At 34.7% G+C, this 21,155-nt stretch overlaps 1 protein-coding gene and 1 long non-coding RNA gene across 5 annotated transcripts in view; both read left to right on the plus strand.

The window, feature by feature from the left end:
- The window catches only part of KMT2E (lysine methyltransferase 2E (inactive)), a 92,008-nt gene that overhangs the window by 8,853 nt on the left and 62,000 nt on the right, over nucleotides 1-21,155 (plus strand). For 3 of the 4 annotated variants that reach the window (XM_045864856.3, XM_064575398.1, XM_064575397.1), the window contains exons 2-3: nucleotides 12,957-13,029; nucleotides 16,185-16,369. In XM_045864856.3, coding sequence (XP_045720812.1) covers nucleotides 16,299-16,369 — 71 coding nt within the window. In that variant the 5' untranslated portion in view covers nucleotides 12,957-13,029; nucleotides 16,185-16,298. The remainder of the gene's footprint in view (nucleotides 1-12,956; nucleotides 13,030-16,184; nucleotides 16,370-21,155) is intronic. The other variant, XM_045864855.3, reaches the window with a different exon arrangement.
- Nucleotides 16,376-20,863, plus strand: LOC135362125 (uncharacterized). The gene is made up of 2 exons (XR_010406585.1): nucleotides 16,376-16,718; nucleotides 18,140-20,863. It is a non-coding gene; the product is annotated as an uncharacterized LOC135362125 (long non-coding RNA).

Consider the following 21,155-nt stretch of genomic DNA (forward strand, 5'->3'; position numbering starts at 1 on the left):
ATTATGGTGTTATTCCCCTTCTCCATTAAAAAAAATCCTTGAAGTAATTCTTTTGAAGAAAAATATTTTTTCTGAAATTATTGAGATACATTTTTTTTAAACATATGCAAGTTTGCTCTTTTAAAAAGGGTTGGTGAGATGGTACATTTAATACAGCAGAGCATCAAACATCTATAACTCTTAGAACAAAGTGATGTATGATTTTTGGAACAAATACAATACTGTGAAAAAGTTCAGGAGGACAAGAAAAGGATAAGAAATGGAAAATACTTATTCAGACTTTAATTACATTATAATGATACTTTTATCAATTTGGCATATTTTTTCTTAGTGATGGCAAAATATTGGTAGTGAAATTGGGTGATAATTTGAAAATTTTACTGATTAAGCCCTGGGTAACATGTTGAATGAAAATTACTAATTTCTTTGGAAATTTTCATAGAAAATTGGGAGAAGAAAATTTTGAGACTTGTGAATACTTGTAGAGTGGAGATTATATTCTCCAAAACTTTAAATTTCCATCTGAGAAAGTTAAGATCATATTTCAAAATAGTATTAATAAGATGATACAGTTGAATCAGCATTTTATAGCTGCTTAATTGATTTAAAACTCATTTGAATCAACTGTATCTGTGTCTTAAGAGAATGAAAGTTCAGTTTGTAGCACTACTAAACCATATTCCATTGTCTTAAAGTACAGGGTGAGAGGTGCAAAAACAAATTCCATCATGAACTGAGGATTTTCTTTTAGGCCACAACCCCCATCCTGGTTATGTAAAGCAGCATCCTATTGACTGAAGTTAAGAAACTAAAGTTAGAATTGACTTGTGAGATCTTCTATTTAAATATTTTTCATTGTGGTCCCAGGGACCACGTGTATTATTTATGTGGTGCTTACTAAAACATTCTTGAGCCCCGTTCCAGACCTACTTAATCACATCTAGTGGAGTCTTGAATTTGCATTTTAGTTACTAGTCTCAGCTGGTTTTTACACTGTTCTAGCTCTTCCGTTTTATTTTACAAGTAGAACAGAAAGCAGGGAGGTTAAATAATTTTCTTTAGGTCATATAGTTAGTGGTTGATCAAGGATTAAAATTTAGGTCACAATTCTTGATACTTAAACTTTTCCAAGAAACCATGCTGAACTGCCCTCTTGAGAAGCCAGGCCACTATTTTTAGATTCTCTGAATGAAGGAATACTAGTCTTTGTGCAGTGTCATGTGACAGAGTCTCTCTGTTTTGTGTTTCTGTACATCCCAATTCAAGATGATCTGTTGGTTTCCAGAACCCACATGTTATTTGGATAAGAGTCTTGGATTGGAATTCTAGCAGTACAAATTGTGATCAAGTTGTGGTGAGCCTTGAATGCCATGATGGAAGATTATGGACTTTATGGCAGAGCTGCTGAAAAATTTGCTTTGGGGAGTGACATACTGGGACATGATTATCCCCTCCAATTCTTAAGATGATGAAAGTGATATATGCTTATCAAGAGAGCTCAAACAATACTTCTTTAGAGGCAGTATTGCACAGGACTTAAAAGTAGAAACTAGAACTATAATCAAACCAGGTTGTATTGCCTTGTGATTTGGGGCATGTTACTTATCTTTTAGTGCCTTAGTTTCTTGATCTGCAAAATTGAGATAATAATAGAGCCTATCTTACAGAGTCATTTTGAGAATTCGGTGAGTTAATATGTGTACAATTCTTAGTAAGTTCTCCAGATGTTTGTGTTGTAGCTGTTCCTGGAAAAAGAGTGAGTTTCTGACTCTATCCCTATTGTCTCTCATGTGCTGTGGTGAGCACTGTTTATAGTGTGTGTGTGTATACATTTTTTTTAATATAGTATTTTTCCCAAAGCCTTTTATCTAGATATTGTAGAAGATTCCTTAACCTTCACTTAAAAAATATTAATGCCCAGGATGCCTGGGTGGCAGAGTGGGTTAGGTGTCCGCTCTTGGTTTCGGCTCAGGTTGTGATCTCAGGGTCCTGGGATCAAGCCCCACGTTGGGCTCCGCTCAGTGTGGAGTCTGCTTGAGATTGTCTCCCTCTCCCTCTGCCCCTCTCAACTGGTGCTCTCTCTCTCTAAAATAAATAAATCTTAAAAAAATATCAATGCCAGTTGTAAGTTGAATGATGTAAACTGCTCTGTGCTGCTTTCTCTAGTTGAGTTGAATGTAAAGAGTCCTGTTTGTTCCCAAATCCACTAATCCCATTGCACTTGTGTTTATATCATTAGATATAACATAAACCAATGATAAATGAGTGTAAAGAGAGAATTGTTTAAATGAAAACTAAGTTAACTACTTTGGAAAACTTGTTAAAAACACATTAATTGCTAAAGAAAGTTGTTAAATTAGTTATGGGCAAGGTAACTAAAAGAAAAGGGGGAAAATAATACAAATCCAAATCTAGAATGAAGTCTACATTCACATTGCTCACAGGTGTCTAAGTAATTTCTTATCTTGAAGTAATCTAAAACCAAAAACTAGGGGCGCCTGGGTGGCTCAGTTGGTTAAGCAACTGCCTTCTGCTCAGGTCATGATCCTGGAGTCCTGGGATCGAGTCCCACATCGGGCTCTCTGCTCAGCGAGGAGCCTGCTTCTCCCCCTGACCCTCCCCACTCTCATGTACTCTCTCTCATTCTCGCTCTCTCAAATAAATAAATTAAATCTTTAAAAAAAAAATAAAACCAAAAACTATAGATAATGCATCATAGATTGGGTTGATACAAGAATGAGAACCCAAAATTCCAAGTAAGGGAGCCATGTTCAAAGAGAACATTTTAGCTTGACACTAAAATATTGGTGAATGATATTTTAAATGAAAAATAACTATTTTTAAGATATATATAATTTTTAAATGAATCTCCATGTTAACTGACTTTGATGAACTCACGGATTTTGAGTTCCTGTTGTTTAAATGTATAAATCCAGATTTTTTTTTTTTTTTTTTTTAAATACCTTGGAAATCTTAAAATGCTTTTTCATGCCGACATCTTGATTTCAGACTTTGGTCTCTAGAATTGTTTGTGGTCATGTGTTGCAGCATCCTTAGGAAACTAATACACCCCTCAACTTCACTTACCCTCAGTGAAGCCCATTGCTAGACAACACATATGCACCACAAACACATACACACAAAAAGAATTAAAATGCTGTTTCAGAATCTGATTGTGATTTGTCCACTGGGATTTATAGGATTCTGTCTAGATGAAATGACAGATTTCAGATGTCTGTGGAATTGAATAGATGCGCTGATGTATCAAGATCCAGTAACCTTTATTATCTTGTGAGATTTAAATTCTACTTTTCTTTAGGACTCTTCTAACTATTAATATTGTAAACTAGATTCATTTGGTGGCAAATAGTTGAACGCCCTCTAATTGAAGGCAGTATAGTAGCTACTAATTTTGGCTTGCTGATCTTGCACATATTTCTTAAGGGAAGTAACTGATGATTGTGTTGGCTAATAACCCTGGGATCAGTTTGTGTGGTTGCAAATTTTAGCCTGTAATTGTTTGATATATTGTAACATGGTTGCTGTATGTTAGCAAAACCTATTAATTATACACTAATGTAATAACTTTTTGATTTTTAAATTTTAAGTAAAAACTGGCAGATCTTATGGTCTTGGTATTGTGCCAGAAGACAAAAATTCTTTTATTGTGTAATTACGTTGAGAATATCTTATTTAAATTTAATCCAGAATGATAGTGGAGATTTAAAGGTAGCCTCTCTCTGCTGGTATGGCCTAGACTCTCACTTACAGGGAGTTTAAATTTTACACCTCTTATATCCTGAAGTAAATGGTTCATTAAGGATTTGGAGAAAAGTACTTCTAGTTAAGTCCCCAACTTCGCACAGCACTTTTTTTATGTATAAATGACTTTTATAAGGGTGGCCAATCAGCTCAGTACATGTTGATTATTTTTTATCTGTGTATATACATAATGTTTTCTATTTGTAAAGATAGGTCTTTAAAATTAAGTTGGAAAGTGAAAATGGATGTAGCCTGTCTCATATCAAATACACTGGTCAATAATAGCACTTGTATCTACCAACTTCATTCTTGACATTTTATTTTTCCTTTTATTGTACAGTTTCTCTGTGATTATATGCCTTTTCAAGACTGGCTACTCTAAAAGCTTGAACAAGACATATTATAATAAGTTTATTAATAAAGTTTGCATATCTGAGTAATTTTCTTAATGGAGGCTTAGATCTACTAATTCCATAATTCATTCTTGAGAGTGAGATGCATAGACATTTTTTCCCTAAGCTTCAGCTCTCTAGTTCTTATGCACTGCTCCTTTCATTTCCGGGTTTTTTATTTTGTTTTTCTATTTATATTAATGTATGCAGAGGAAGAAGTTGATTGTTGAATACTCTAAGTCTTGGGATTAAAAGGACTGGGGAGGGCGCCTGGGTGGCTCAGATGGTTAAGCGTCTGCCTTCGGCTCAGGTCATGATCCCAGGGTCCTGGGATCGGGTCCCACATCGGGCTCCCTGCTCCTTGGGAGCCTGCTTCTCCCTCTGCCTCTCTCTCTCTCTCTCTCTGTCTCTCATGAATAAATAAATAAAATCTTAAAAAAAAAAAAAAAAAGGACTGGGGAAAATGCTGTAGAAATAAATGGTTTAAACTTGGAAAGTATTTTTTCTTACTCATTTTGCTAGTCTCTTGCTGATTTTGTAGTTTGTTAATACTTAGAAATTACTCTTTTTTAGACTTAAGATTTCTATAGTAAATATTTTAAACGTGGCATTTTAAGATCTTTATAGATATTTACAATAATAGAGCCTCTGTTTTTCACTAAGTGGCTTCAGTGGTCAACAGTTTTGTGACTGGGATTGATTAAATTATTATTGGATTGAATAATGGGAACTTCATGCTTTTAATTCTAAGAGGGAAGGCACTAACATTCATACCAACTCTACAGGGTAGATATTTTATCCATTTTTCATGAGAGGCCTAGAGAGACTCAGGGTCACATAGTGAAAAGAGTGACTGATCAAGGGGTGCCTGGGTGGTTCAGTCAGTTAAGCATCTGACTCTTGATTTCGGCTCATATCATGATCTCAGGATCATGAGATCGAGCCCCTCATCAGGCTGTGCGCTGGTGTGGAGCCTGCTTAAGATTCCTCCCCCCTACCCCCCACATGCTCACTCGTTCTCTCTCTCTCTCAAAAAAAAGTGGCTGATCAAGAATTTGAATTCAGATCATTTGAAAAAATCCTAGCTCTCTATTGATCCTTATAAATGACTAATTTTTGGCTAAGTTATGAGAATACACAAATCATTATCAAAGGCAATTACTTAAAACTACTCTAAGATACCTTTGATTATATTATATTGCCCTAGTTCATTAAAAGGGCCTTAAAGACAACTTAATTTTCATTGCTCATTCCCAAGCACATAGACATGTTAACATAAATATGTTAAATGGATAAATTTGAGTTTATTTTATTACATTTTAAATTAATAGAATTGTTGCCCTATAATCTGGGGAGAAGTGCTTAAAAACACGCAAGATTTCTTCCATTGTTTGGAGACCACATATTCAGAACTCGATGGTGACAAGCTGGAAGGGTTGTTGATTATTGGAAATTATTCAGACGATGAAGATGATGGTGGGAGCCATGGAAACTGAGGAAAAATGAATCTGGAACATTGGGGAAGCACAAAAGGCTAGGTGAGCAAATAGACTAGAAAAAAGAAGGATTAAAAAGAACTGGAAGAATGGGGTACAAACAAGAAATGGAATGGAAAGGGTGTGGAAGAGATTCAGTTTGAATGTTTGATTTTTGCGGTAATGGCAGCTATTTGAATAGATACATACCCTGTAGATGGCTAGGATTAGGAAATCAAACAGGAATGAATGGTGAAATCCAAGATGGATGGAGACTAATAATGGGGAGGATTGAGCCTTGAGAGATTCCACATTTTAAAAGTAATAAGAGAAAGAAAAAATAATAAAAAAACAAAGTTCCAGAAGGAAATCAATAATGTTCTTTTGAGGCAGGTACTTTGTTTTGTTTTGAGATGCGTTCCTGTTCATCTAAAAGGGGGAGGAAGGGATTAAAGGTGTTAAGGTGAGGAAAAATATGATTTAATCAAGAATAATTTAGGTGGTATCTTCACCACCATGTTTTAGGCTTTGATAGCTAAAATGTAAATATTTCAGTTCTTGGTATAGGGTAAAGTAGATGATCCAGTTTAGAGAGCTAAGCATCTAATAGCTATTTCAGAATAATGGGTCAAAATGTAATCTAGTGGTTTAAAAAAATATATTCTTTGGGAAATTAAGGGAAGAGATTAGGGTGGAACAGGTTTTATAGCTGGAATAGTTTTTTGAGGTAGCTTGATTAAATTTTTGTTTATAGATGAAGAAACAGCCCTTAGGAGGTTGATCTGCTAGAGACCTCAAAGCTAGTTTTGTGGCAGAAAAGTCTAAGGAAATTGAGAATGCTTCCAAGGAAGTGTAGTAAGTACTTACATGATCCTTGAAAGTTTAATAAGATTTTTGTTGGGTGGGATGGACAAATATAAAGGAATATTACTTTAGAAAATTTGAAGGGAATGAGCAAAGATAATGCCAACAATAGCAAAAAGACTGGTATAATCAGAATTTATGTATTGGAATATTAGTGTGGAACAGGGTAACCTGATAATGTCAAGATTAGGAACTTAACTGTAATTATTGTGAGCTATGCTTTTTTGAAGAGGGCAAAATTAGGATACTAGTGGGTTTCGAAGTATATCTGTTCAGTGTCTAAGCAATTGTTATAAAATAAAGGATCGGAGCAAATGCCTTTTTAAAAAATAAGACATCCAGGCCACATCCCAGACCTACTAAATCAGAATCTGTGGGAATGAGGCCTAGGAATCCCATCATTTTCAACTTCCGACCCCAGTTATATGAAAAGTAGCAGTTTGTGGATTTATGTTTGAGAACCACTGGTTTAAAGGTCAAGTTAGAATAGGAAAAGAGACCACTTAGAAAATTACTCTGGCAGCCCAGGTGTGAGATAATAAAATGTAGACAGTAGAATCTGGAAGATTTGTTTAAATCCTATTAATTAGATTTGATACATACTGTTTTTAGATAGGGAAATAAGAGAGCACTCAAGATCTTTAGTCTGAAAGAAATGATTCAAAATAGTGATTGAAGGAATACTTAGTTAATCTTGAGACTAGAATGAAGAATGAGAGAATAAAATTATTGCCAATTTTGTTTCCAGTCAAGAATTGTGCCCTTACCTGGTGGGATACTTATTTAAAGGCTGAAAAAGCAAGAATGAACCAGCCTACCAGTCTGTATAGGTTGACTAAAAGATAAATGCAGGTTTTTTGTTGTTTTGTTTGATTTTTTATTACAGTAGACTCCAGCACTACTTTTGGAAGCTTTTTTTCCCCTGCTTTGGGCAGGTAGAGTTTACCAGTGAAATAAGTATTTTCTTTTAGCCAGTGATTTTTGAACTATTCTCCAGGAAGCCATAGGCTTTTCGTGGAACTTAACTGGTAGGTGGAAGGATGTATAGGCAGGAACATTCCCCTGCTCTCCTCTTTAACCACAGACAGCAAATATGAGGTACAAATGCCTCCTGTACCTATTCACAGATATTACTGATCACTTGAGGCCTTGTCTCATTGTATCTGGTTGTGGCCTCCTTAACATAGTACTTCAAGTTGACATTAGCAGTCTTTGGGGAAAGCATAGGAGATTCAAGCTATTTTTCATCCTGGAATCAAAATTATGCTTAGATTTCACTGTAAAATTTCATTTGTAAAAAAAGTTTCAATACCCAAAGGTTTGAAGGCCATAATTTTAATGTCATTTTATGAAATTAAATTTTAAATTTTGAAGTAATGTAGATTTACATGCATTTGTAAGAAATCCTACAGAGAGGGGAGCCTGGGTGGTTCAGTCAGTTAAGTGTCTGCCTTCGGCTCAGGTCATGATCCCAGAGTCCCAGATCAAGCCCTGCATCAGCTCCCTGCTCAGTGGGGAGTCTGCTTCTCCCTTTGTCCCCCCCCACCCCACTTGTGCTCATTCACTCTTTCCCTCTCTCTCTTACATAAATAAAATCTTTTTTAAAAAATAGAAACTGTTTTTCCTTTACCCAGTTTCCCTCAATGGTAACATCTTGTAAAATTGTACAGTGTCACAACCAGAATATTGACATTGATACAGTCTATCCACTTTGTTCAGATTTCCCCAATTTTATGTGTGTGTGCTGCATGGGCGTGTGTGTCTGTGTTTAGGTCTGTGCATTTTTATCACATATGTAGGTTCCTGTATCCACTACCACAGTTAAGATATAGAACAGTTCCATCTCTACAAGAATCCCTGGTGTTACCCTCTTAAAACCACACTGATCTGTTCTCTGTTTCTGTAATTTGTCATTCAAGACTTACATAAATGGAATTATAGGGTATGTGATCTTTTTGGGATTGGCTTTTTTATTTCACTCAACATAATTTCTTTGATATTCATCCAAGTTGTTGCATGTATCAGTAGTTCCTTTATATTGCTGAGTAGTGTTCCATTTAATGTCATTTTCCCATTTGATAGGTATCACATAGGACATGCAGCCTCAGACATTTCCTTTTAAATCTGCAGAACATGTTTCTCATTTTCTTTTGTTAACTTCCCTGATTCTGTTTTCTCCTAATATCTCAATCACCAACTCCATGAGGACTACTGGGAGCACAGTTTAAAAATTACTAATGTAGATAGCTTTTTTTTTTTTTTTTTAACAAAAGGAAGTTGTATCCATGAAGTATGTGGTATTATGCATTACAGGTATGATGCTTCACATATGTGATGCTTTACATTGAGGTATATGGTATTACTGCTTTTGTACGTAAAAGTAAGCTTTTAAGGAATTTGGGAAGATGTGATTATTCTTAAGTTTGAAGATTTTTTTTCTTCTGTGCTTGTACTGTGAGCAGTAAATTCTTTTTTTTTTTTTTAAGATTTTTTATTTATTTATCTGAGAGAGAGAATGGGAGACAGAGAGCATGAAAGGGGGGAGGGTCAGAGGGAGAAGCAGGCTCCTCGCTGAGCAGGGAGTCCGATGCGGGACTCGATCCCGGGACTCCAGGATCATGACCTGAGCCGAAGGCAGTCGCTTAACCGACTGAGCCACCCAGGCGCCCCATGTGAGCAGTAAATTCTAAGGAATGTATTTGTGGGCCATATGGCAAGTAGAAAGTGGCAGTAGATAACTGTTTTAGCAGGAAATAGCTTTTGTTAGTTATATTCTCAGGTATGAGTAAAGCCTAAACTCATTCTTTTTTTTTTTTTTTTAAGATTTTATTTATTTATTTGAGAGAGAGAGAATGAGAGAGAGCACATGAGAGAGGGGAGGGTCAGAGGGAGAAGCAGACTCCCTGCTGAGCAGGGAGCCCGATGCAGGACTCGATCCAGGGACTCCAGGATCATGACCTGAGCCGAAGGCAGTCGCTTAACCAACTGAGCCACCCAGGCGCCCAAGCCTAAACTCATTCTAAGAGCAGTTTTGTGTGTATAGGAAACAAATTGTATGTTTATACTCAGGGACTCCAGTCTAACCTATCAACTCTATCAACTCTCTCTGAATTGCTATTTTATTTTATTTTAAGATTTTATTTATGTATTTGAAAGAGAGCATGAGCAGGGAGAGGGAGAAGTAGACTCCCTGCTGAGCAAGGAGCCTGATGCAGGGCTCAATCCAAGGACCCTGGGCTCATGACCTGAGCCAAAGGCAGACACTTAACTGACTGACCACCCAGGTGCCCCTGAATTGCTACTTTAAAAGGCCACATTTTACAACTCTGGCTTAGTGATCTCCAGCACTTTGGGAGATGACAAATACTACTCAAAAATAGTAGCGTGGTGCATTAAAAAAACTGATAGTATGGAAATTATTTTAACTTGTAGGTGTTTTGGGGTGGGGACGGAGGAAGGTACCCATACTTCAGCTGGTTGCAGAACTGGTATTTAGAAGTTTTCCAAAAACCCTAGAAGAAAGAATGGTCCCCCATTATATAATGCCAGACAGATAGTTCACTATATTGTATTCATACATGTATTTTTAAAAATTAATGTACTTCATCTTTTAGAGCAAGTTTAGGTTCACTTCAAAACTGAGAGGAAAGTATAGATTTCCCACATGCCTCCTCCCGACCCCAAGTACAACCTTCCTCATCGTCAGTGTTCTTCATTATTATGGTATATTTGTTACATTCGATGAACCAGCATTGAAACATCATTATCAACCAAAGTGTGTAATTTACATTATGGCTCACTCTTTGTCCTCATGTATTTTTTTTTTTAAAGGTTGTTCTTCTTAGGACTTTAATACCTTTTTTTAAAGTTTGTTTATTTTGTTAGTAATCTCTTACACCCAACGTGGGGCTCAAACCCACGATCCTGAGATCAAGGATCACATGCTCTTCTTACTGAGCCAGCCAGGCACCCTGGTCAGAAATTCTTAGTAGTTTACTTGACTTTTACAAATATAATAGTTGAGAATTGTTCTCTAGTACTCATTCTTAAGGACTTTTACTAAATATTTAATTCCCAGAAATTTTATCTGATCCACTGAGTGCCACACACCATAACTGAGTGCCACACACCGTCTTTGAAACAATTCAGAAATGTGTTCTATGATTATTCCTATTTACAGATGAGGAGCTAAGGCTTAAGAGAGTAAGTAACTATTATTAGTAAGTGGCAGAATGTGAAAGCTGAAGCATTGCTACTTTGACATTGAGTTTAGTAGTGACGGAATTGTACTCAATATGATACAATGAAACATTGTGAGACTTTTACAGAACCAGAAAATACACTCTGAACATTGAATTTTATATATAGGTTTCCATTTTTCAAGTAGGTCCACCAACATTAACCCTGACACAAGAATACAGATTTTATTTGCTACAAAAGTATTATAATGTAGGTTGGTGAAATTGTTTCTAGGAACCAAGTGGGTGTGTGTTTTTTGTTTTTTTTTTTAAGATTTTATTTATTTGACAGAGACACAGCGAGAGAGGGAACACAAGCAAGGGGAGTGGGAGAGGGAGAAGCAGGCTTCCTGCTGAGCAGGGAGCCCGATGCGGGGCTCGATCCCAGGACCCCGGGATCATGACCTGAGCCGAAGGCAGACGCTTAACGACTGAGCCACCCAGGCACCCCCAAGTGGGTGTTAAAGGGGATTCAAGTTAAAATTTAACTGGTTAGATAGGTGGTCTTTGCTTAACAAATAGTTTTGTATAAGAAATTGAATTATACTTGAACAAATTAGTAATCTCGGATTTGAAGCACATGTTTGTTCCTGCAAATAGAGAATTTGAATATCCTTTGATGATGTCCTTTGCACCATCTCCGAAATATTTTAAATCTGAATTTTAGACTTTGAGCCCATGCGTCTCCACTTCTGTAGTGTTTTAATGCATTGTTGTGGAACGCATCATTAAATAGATCAGGTTTGGGGGAGGAGCAGGGTGGGTTTCATTACTGTTCTTTCAGTGTGCTAGAATAAATGCAGTCCAGATGTCCTGGAGTGCGACACTTATGTATTTATTTAATTTCTCCTCTTTCTGAGAGAAGCATTTGTCAATTTTTTCCTCTTAACTGTAAACACCAGTCATCTAGCAAATTTTAATTTCAGGCAAACTAATGTGTAGGTTCTGGAATCGGACTGCTAGCATTCCAATCTTGATTCTGCTACTTATTAGTATAGAACTTTAGACAAGTTTAATCTCTACCTTGCCTGTAAAATGGAGATAATAAATGTACCTACATCATAGGCTTGTGAGGCTGCATTACATCCTCACATAGGCATTATCATAGGCTTGTGAGCCTCATTATTTGTTATTGCTATTAGAACTTTCGGTGAGATTTGAGTATCAGGTAAGTGCTTGTAGAGCACTGTCTGATGGTAATATTAACCCAGTTGGAGAAATGGATTTTCTGTTGTCAAAGTTATTTTGTGTTGCTTTTTTGGAATCATACTGTTTCGATAATCGGGAGTAATCTGTTAATATACTTGTGATTATACGGCTTAAACTGTAAGATCATCAACCTAACCTACCTCCATTTATAGTTCAAGCCCAGAGTAGTGAAATGACTTGTCCAAAGTTTCATAGGTAATAACTTGGTAATAGATCTTGATCAACCAGTATTTTTTATTATTATTATGTATTAGTTAACTGCTACAGAGAAAAAAAATCTTAAATTCATAGTGAGGGCAGTTTAATTTTAATTTATAAGGAAATCTTATGTATGTGGTCCCTCACAATTTCTTTCAAGTTTCTTTATTTCATTTTCAATAGTAATTTAGTCAAAAATTCACCAGCTTATTAGTGATACAATTCCAAAACATAAACACTGATTTAATTTTAGTATTTTTTGAGCTCTGCATAAAGTCCTTAGGAAGGACAGAAAGATAATAATACATGACTCTTCGAAGAGATTGTTAGATTGGGCACTTTTATTTAAAATTTTAGAAAAAAAATTTCCTCATATTTTCATCCTTCTGCTTTTTGGGTACAATATTCATCTTTTCAGTGGTATTTTTTTGTTTTCTGAACATGGTCTTAAAAAGCAGCCTCAGCCTTCTAGTTTGTCTGATTGTTTTATAATTGCTTTTCCTAGTTTTTTTATCTTGTTTTTCCTACTTTAGGGTTTTGTTTTGGTTTTGGTATTGTTGCCTTTGCTTGGCTAAATCTGTATTTAATATTGTATTTTTCCAGTTTCTCTTCAGTTTGATTTGGTATTTAGCTTTAATTGTTGCCTTTACTGTGTTTACATTCATTTGTATAAAGAAGTAAAGAATAAATTTATTTTTTTAAGAATTAGCTTCTTTGTGTGAGTCCCTTTGGTTTTAGGTGCCATATTAGACAGAAGTACCTATAATTCTATGCCATTTAAAAACAGCTCAATACTCCTGTGTTCACTTGGTTTCTAGGTCTATTCTGGATAGCAGGTTTTGTGAAGACATTTATTCTTTCTTGGACCTCAGATTTACCAGACATCTCATGGTATTTCCTTTTATATTATTTCTTTAATGGCTGCCATTTATTCTCAATGTATTTTGTATATATTTTACTTGACAGTTGGAAAACCAGTTTCTTGATTTGCATATAAGATGGGAAAGCTTTGTGGTAATTGTTTGGATTGTGTTGAATTGTTGAATTTCCTCTAGTTGTGCCTGTTTATAAGCTCACACCTTTTCTGCTTACTACATTGACTTTCCCTTTCTTCTTATTTTTAAAGACACGATTTGCCCCTAATGAATTTATGATTTTAAGTATCAACTACATTTTTATTTTTTTTATTTTTTTTTTAAAGATTTTATTTATTTATTTGAGAGAGAATGAGAGAGCGAGCGAGTACATGAGAGGGGGGAGGGTCAGAGGGAGAAGCAGACTCCCTGCCGAGCAGGGAGCCCGAAGCGGGACTCGATCCTGGGACTCCAGGATCATGACCTGAGCCGAAGGCAGTCGCTTAACCAACTGAGCCACCCAGGCGCCCCTCAACTACATTTTTAAACAGTGTGAGTTTTCTGGCTCTAGAGTTTTTGGTATTAATGAATATAGTGAAATATTTGCCATTTTATGGTCTCAATAGATAGGACCTGTTGCCTTCTGATCTTTTGTCAATTAATTACTGAGATCTTCCCTGTTGAATCAAATTCAGTTTGTGGTTCTGTTTCAGATGCGATGATGTGTCTGTCCTGGGGATGAGTGTCTGTTTTTAGAGTGATGCAGTTGTGGAGAAGGTGTCATGTAGTTGCTGTTATAGCACTTAATTGTAGAGGTTGACAGCTCATTTGGCTAATGAGGCCAGGGCTGCAGTTTCATCTTAGGTGCGCTAATTCATTCACCTATCCCTTAGAGAGTGCCTGTTTCGCTCCAGGTACTGTGCAGGGTTTGAGAGACAGGCAGTAATCAGACACAAGCTATTGTCTGAAATAGGCTCATGGCAAGCTCTTCACTGCTATTTAAAAATAGTTCAAATGTAGTGTTTATTGAGGATTGTATATTTTATAAAAATGGAGCACACTATTGAATACATACTCAAGTAGATTCTTTTAGGTTGGAAATACTACTCAGTTACCTAAAAGAATACATAACAATTTGATTTCTGCTTTCTAGTTTTTGCCTCTGGTTAAAACAAACAAAAAAAAAATGGTACTACTAAATATTTAACAACATACACCTGAAATGTAAGACTTCTTATGAGTCTAATGTAAAGATAAGCTGAGCTGAAGAAAACTTCTACCAAGTAGATTCTACCAATAAGGATGAGATTTTTTTTTTTTTAAGTTGTAATTGTTACTGTTGTTAGGTCCATGTCTTCAGCATTTTAAAGAAATACACAATAATGTACCATTTGAATAGAACAAACTTTCAGTTTTGTATTGTTTGCCTTTTGTTAATTAGAAATTTTATAGCTTTATGTGGGTTAATAAATATGGCTTTCATGAAGTAACTCTAATATGGTCAGGGGTGCAGAAAAAAGGTAGGGCAGCTTTTCCTTTTTCTCACTCTGCTTAATTATTTTTAGAGGATGACTTTAATTTGATGGAACAAACTGTAAAAACATGGCAAGTTGAAAACTGTTACTACTTTAGTTTCAAAAACTATTGGAAGATTCACTTTAAATGAAGTCTAGAGAGCTTTTCCATGAAAGAAGAGCAACTCTTCTTGTGTGACTGCTACATATTGATTGCTAAATATGTGCAGTGCTGTGTACAAAAATGCTTTACATTCATTATTTTATTTTCTTCACAGAAACCCTATGAGGATAAATTCCTATTTTATAAACAAGGAACCTGAGGCTTAGGTTAAATAACTTGACTAGCTCACACATCTGGTGAGCATTAGAGATAGGTCTAGTGCTTCCGTTTTTAACTTTTAGGTGCAAAAGCCTATTACCATATATTTTTATTAAAATATCTTATAATATAGTAGGTCTCCCCCAGTTACACATGGTTTAAAAATAGAGGCTAGTTTTCTTGGAGAATTCAAACCACTGTTACCACTTTATTTCCCTATTTTGGTATTTGCTCCGATAAGGTATGAGCTCACAATCTGCATTATCTGTGAAATAGGAATTAACCTGAATTAGGTATTCCCGAGGTTACTTGTAAAAATTAAAAATAAATACAAGAATTGCTATTTGAAGAAATCTTGCTCTTCAGTAGTTCAGATATAAGATGGCAAAAAACAATTTTGACTGTTGCTCTTTTCCTGTTTATAGGATTATCTCTCTGTTTTGTTCCTAAGTTGTACTATTTTATTACTGAAAAGATTTTGAGTAGGTATTTCACAAGGAGTACCATATGCAAGTGTTATACAGTGAATTAGATTAGAAGCATTGGTGTTGAAGCTGAATATATTTTGTTACTTGATAAATTTGTTTAAAAAATTGTTGAAGTGTATTAGTTTTCTTTACTAATTGCCTGTATCGGGGAATTAGTTCTAGGGAGTTGATACTAACTGAAGAAATCAAGAACTCCCTCAGTAGACCTGTGTTTATGTAGTATGGAAAATGACAACCACTTTATTTATTTAATTTTTTTGACAACCACTTTAAAGCAGTGGATTTTATTACAAATAAAATAGCTTTCCTTTTATACATATATAAGCAATAGAGTGGAATTGGTCAAATCCTGGTTTTATTTCTTGAACTGAACAGCCTTGGTTGAGTTATTTAATCTTTCTTGCTTTTGTGATCCTCAATGGTGAAAGATCCCTGTCTCAGAGCTATAAGGATTAAATAGATCATCCATCTAAAAGCTTAATATGATGCTTAGTCCATAGTCCAAGTCTATATTTGTTAGTTTAGATCACTTTCTGAACCAAGAAGACTTATTTTAGATACTAGTACTGTAAGAAATTCCATTTTGTTTTTCAAAATGAGTAATATTTGTTGGTTCCTCACTAAGCAGTGCACCTTAGTTAATCTTTCTTTTGGTATTTTAAATTCATTCCCAAAGGGAGATTTTGATTCAGAAACTTCTTTCAATCACAGTCCCATAGCTTAATTCAAAAAGAACCTAAATGAAATAGAGAATCCCTCCCTGAGCAAATTCCAGTTTATATGGCTATTTTACTTACTGTTGTTATAGTATGACTGTGTTAGGAATGAAGATGATTTTTAACTTTTTGTTCCCTTTTCTTTTAAACAGGGTTTGTGGATGCACTTAGATGTTTGCAATGAGCACTGTGGCTGGCATGCCCCAGTGTTTTGGATACCAATGCATAGGACTCCATAGTAATCGAATTTACCAGAGGCGAACGTCATGAGCATAGTGATCCCTTTGGGGGTTGATACAGCGGAAACATCATACTTGGAAATGGCTGCAGGCTCAGAGTAAGTATTTAAATTAAAAGTATTTTGGATAGGAAAAGCAAAATATTAATTATACAATTATTTTAGCACAACCAAGCAGTGCTTGGTTTGCATTTATATTTTTTCTCATTTTAGATTCTTGTTGAAAACAAAATATCAGAAGGTTAAAGGCAAAAATTACCTTAAGTTACTTTTTAAAACAGCTCTTGAGCCAAAATGCTGTATCTTTTTCTAATTCTTTTTGTCTTTTCCATCTGCTTATTGTCAACCTCAAGAATCAAGATAATAGGGGCGCCTGGGTGGCTCAGTCATTTTGGCATCCAGCTCCTGATCTCAGCTCAGGTCTTGGTCTCAGGGTTGTGGGTTCAAGGTAATAGATTACTGTTTTTTTAAATTGTAAGATTTGTCATGTTTATATTGGAAAAGTAATTTGGTTTTAAATTTGAATATTTAAAAATATTGTAAGATCCATTTAAACATGGAATATGCCTTTTTTTTTTTAAGTTGAGTTGAAAAAATTCAGGCCATTTTTAAATAAGAGAAAGGGATTATTTTCTGCCGGATGATTATTTTGATAACCTTTGCTTTTATGAGAGCTGTTTCTGATGGATTCAATGAAAGGTTCTTACCTTGCCTTTAGACTATTTGGTCTAGGCAGTTGTGCATATAGATTTCATTATATTTTGTTTTTGAATGACCAGCCACTTTAACACTAGGTTATTGGCTGTGAGGATTAATTGTTTTTGGCAAGAGATTCAAGTAGCAGTGTTTGAAGGATAGAAAGATGCATATATTTGTTCTCTTTTTCAATAAATAGATACATTGTGTCTAACAGGACTCTAATTGACCAGAAAGCTGATCTTGATAGAATTTAAGTTTGAAAAAGGAAATTTATTTATTTTAGGGCCTCTAAAACTGATATATGGAGAGGATAAAAATGCTGTTTATTCTCCTTTTGCTGTCATTTCAAGTGGTCTTATGTGTTTCACCACTTCTGTTTGTGCCATTGGGAAAAACCCAGAGATGCTCTCTAATGTTTCAGTAATATATTATACAGTCTATTTAACTATATGATTGTTGTAATACAGTTTTTAAAAGCCATTATGTTTTTTGCACTATGTATAAATTATTTTTGTCGTAAAATAATAGATTCCTAACAAGGCACTGTGACAGTTGTTTGCCATTATTCTGCCCAAATAGGGATACTGCTGCAAGGAAAGATCCTGGAAGCAGTGCTTGGGAGACAAAGGCTTCTGAGTCTAAAGTACTGGTTTTTCTTAATATGAAGTATCTGGTGGATGCAAATCCGTATCTGATAATAGTTACAGGCATTTATTAGTAAAGATTTTTTGCTTCCTAAATAGAATCACCTTTACAGTTCTTTTTTTTTTTAAAGTCTTTTAAGCAATTAATACAAGATGTAATTTCTGAAATTTATATACTGGATAGGAATTTGTCTAGTATATGGTATGAGATACATCTGTGCTTCGTTGGCATGTGTAGTATTTGCACTTGAAAGTAATTCACAGACAGACTGGAAGACATTATTATACAGTTAAAAGGGAATGAATAATTTAGTGAAAGAGGGCAGTGTAGGGGATAGCTTCCTATTTTTTTTTATTAAATGTATTTATTAGAGTACTTACAGGATGATTTATATTATGGAGCCAAATCTTTTTGGGTACAGATATGGCCATTTTTATTATGGGAAAATGATCAATTTGTAAGTAATTACAGAATGACTGTCTTTCTGTTTTAGGAAAATTTTTTTTTTTTCTATTCCACATACAGGTATATGTCGCTTGGGCATAGCCTCCCCCACTCAGTGGACACAGAAAGTGTAGCTGGTGCCAGTATTTATTATGGGACAAGCATCAGAAATTTTGTGGTTTAATTTTCAAGGTTTTAAATTCCCTTTTTTAATTTAAAACCTGGAAGCTTAAAAAGACCCTTAAATAATATTTTCCCTGCTTCCCACAGAAATGAAGCTTTTAGAGTTGTTTTTATAAGAAATTTTGATGTAATTAATATGATACTTTTTATTTCAAATACATAATCAAAAGTTGTGTAAGATGCAGGATGCTGGGGGGAAGGGTACATGGGAATTCCCTCTCTATTTCTTTGTTTACCTTCCTGTGAAGCTACATAATTATTTCAAACTAAAATGTTTTTAAGAGAATTACATTTTATTGTATTCATGTGGCTATATAATAATAATTATACATAAGTTTTTAAAAAAAAGATTGTACTGCGAAAATACAATACAGTCTATCACTAATAAACTATTTTAAAATTCAGGAGATACTCAGTGATTGTTTATTGAGTGTTAGTACACTAGACCATATTTACACTACCTTCTAAGGCCTATAAAAGAGAATTTATTGGATTACTTGTTCATCTAGTCTATCTGTAGCATTTTATAGACAGGAAATTGAAGCTGAATGTCTAGTTTAGGATCTGTGAAGAATGGGGGTTTGCTAAGCTCTAGTCCATTATTTCCATACTTGGTAATATTTGCTGTTGAATTATTGTGTCTCTAAAATAAAATTCATTATTCTCACCAAGTCCAGCTTCTTCTTTATTACATATTTGTGCTCTTCTCATCACTAAGTTTCAAAAAACCTTAGGTTTGTTTTGCCTTTCCTTCAGTTAGGGATCTTGTATTTTACTTCTTTCTGTTTCCTATTACCTTGCCAAGAGTTGGCTCGCTCCCTAAATGTTTGAACTAAAAAGAATAATTTTAAAATATTTTATTAATAACTGACCAGTGAAGATTGATAGACTGTTGGTCTAGCTACTTTAATAAGAAGAATAAAATTAAAAAAAAAAATTTTGTTTCATTAGCCTAAGTATTTTTTTAAAGGAGTTATAAACATTCCACAGTCAAATGTAATTGAAGATGTTTTATTTAAAAATTACTTTTTACTATACATAGCACTGATAAAAACCAGTACCTAGATCTTGATGAGTAGAATTGGAATTGAAGCTAAATGCTACAGGGGAGAGACTCTTAAGATACCTTAAAAATTGCTTGTTAACGACTTAGATCTTAGCAATAAGTTTTTACCTGCATTGTGTTTGTCCTTAGATTTGGAAAATACCCGTCACAACGTACAGGTTAACATAATGACTAACTGATTTTCTCACTAGTGCCTCACATGATCCTGGGTACAGTAAAAATGGAAAGATAATAATATCTTTAAAGGGAAAATTGAGCTAAGTGTAAATACAGTTTTTAAAAACTTGATTAGTGAAATGACCATGACTGGAATAATCAGGAGATTGCCTTTCTTATCAGGAAGTTCCATCCGTAAAATTTTTTTATTAACTATATGTCTATAAGTGTAGGCTAATACTAGAAGTAGATTTCTTGCTTCTAGCATAATATCATAGGATAAGAATAGTAATCCAAGAGAAAGCACATTTTCGATCATCACTTATAAGCATTAACTGTGTGGAAAGTGTTTTACTAGAGGCTCAGGTTGCAAAGGTAAAGTATAAATTTTACCCCTACTCTTAAGGAAAGTATAAGCAGTTGGGAATTCAGAACTCTAGATCAGAGCTGTCCAATAAGAAGTACACAGAGTCACGTGTGCTTTTAAATTTTCTAGTGTCTATATTAAAAAGGTTTTAAAAAGTGAAATTAGTTATGTATTTTATTTAACTGAGTATGTCCAGAGTATTATCATTTTAACATATAATCAGTATAAAAATATGAATGAGATATTTCATGTCTTTTTCTCCACCCTAAAAATATTTAAACTCTGGTGTGTATTTTATACTTTCAGCACCTCTTAATTCAAACTAGCCACATTTCAAGTGCTCAATATGTCTAGTGGCTACTATATTGGATAAAGAAACTCTAGATAACAAAGTGGTGGAACCTCAGAGAAGAAGAAAACGGTAAAGCCTAGGCTATAGGCTAGTTATAAAAGTTGTAAAAGTGAGATCTAAGAATCTTTCTTTCTGAATAAGAAAGATAAAGATATAGCTATGAGGTAGATACTGTTATTCTTAATTTATAGGTAAGGAAACTGAAGTCACAGTGCAGAAAAGTGGCAGAGGCAGAACTTACTAATGTGTTCATTTTAGGCCTTTTTCTATACTATAGCTCCTTCACTAATACTACAAAGAATGATTTGTATAACTGTTTTGACATGTGGTTCATGTATATAGTAGCTCCAGTTCTAGCAGTAGTAAATTCAGTGTAATAAATGACTGCGTATAACAAAGGTATTCTCAGGTCTTGGCTCAAGGATAAGGGATGTAAAAGAAAACCTAGACTCCATTATCATTAGACAGAAAGTTGAGCCAGAATTCAGCTATTTATTAGAATTGTATGTTTTTTATCCTAATAGATAGAACTTACCTCCTCTGTTTCTTTTTACCTCTTCTACCTCTGGTATTCCAACTATCTGAATTCCTAAATTGGTTAAATAAAAAGATGGGAAACCCTTCTGGAGCTGGAAAGTGGGAAGATGTATAAATGAGGACTGTTAAATTTCTTCTTTCCTAGCCTTTTTAAAAAAGAAAAGCCAGACTGCTTTTCTCTGTCAGCGACTGGGAATAAGATTGCTAACATTGTATTCCTTTTGATATTACTATAACTATCTTGGTACCATTAGAAATCATTAAAATAAGCTTTTATATAATTGTGTGTACTTTTAGATGAGGTGGACAGATTACTAAATGTGACCTGTATAAGTTAGAGATGAATTATTTTGGAGGAGGGCTCCTTGTGCTATACCTGGCAACATAGTAAGTGCTCATTTGTTAACAGTGCTAAAAGGAGGTATCTAGGTTTTCA

Source organism: Mirounga angustirostris, unplaced genomic scaffold, assembly GCF_029215605.1.
Source record: "Mirounga angustirostris isolate CCGP_5_RB_7025 unplaced genomic scaffold, mMirAng1.0.hap1 SCAF_12, whole genome shotgun sequence".
In the NCBI taxonomy this organism is placed as follows: Eukaryota; Metazoa; Chordata; class Mammalia; order Carnivora; family Phocidae; genus Mirounga; species Mirounga angustirostris.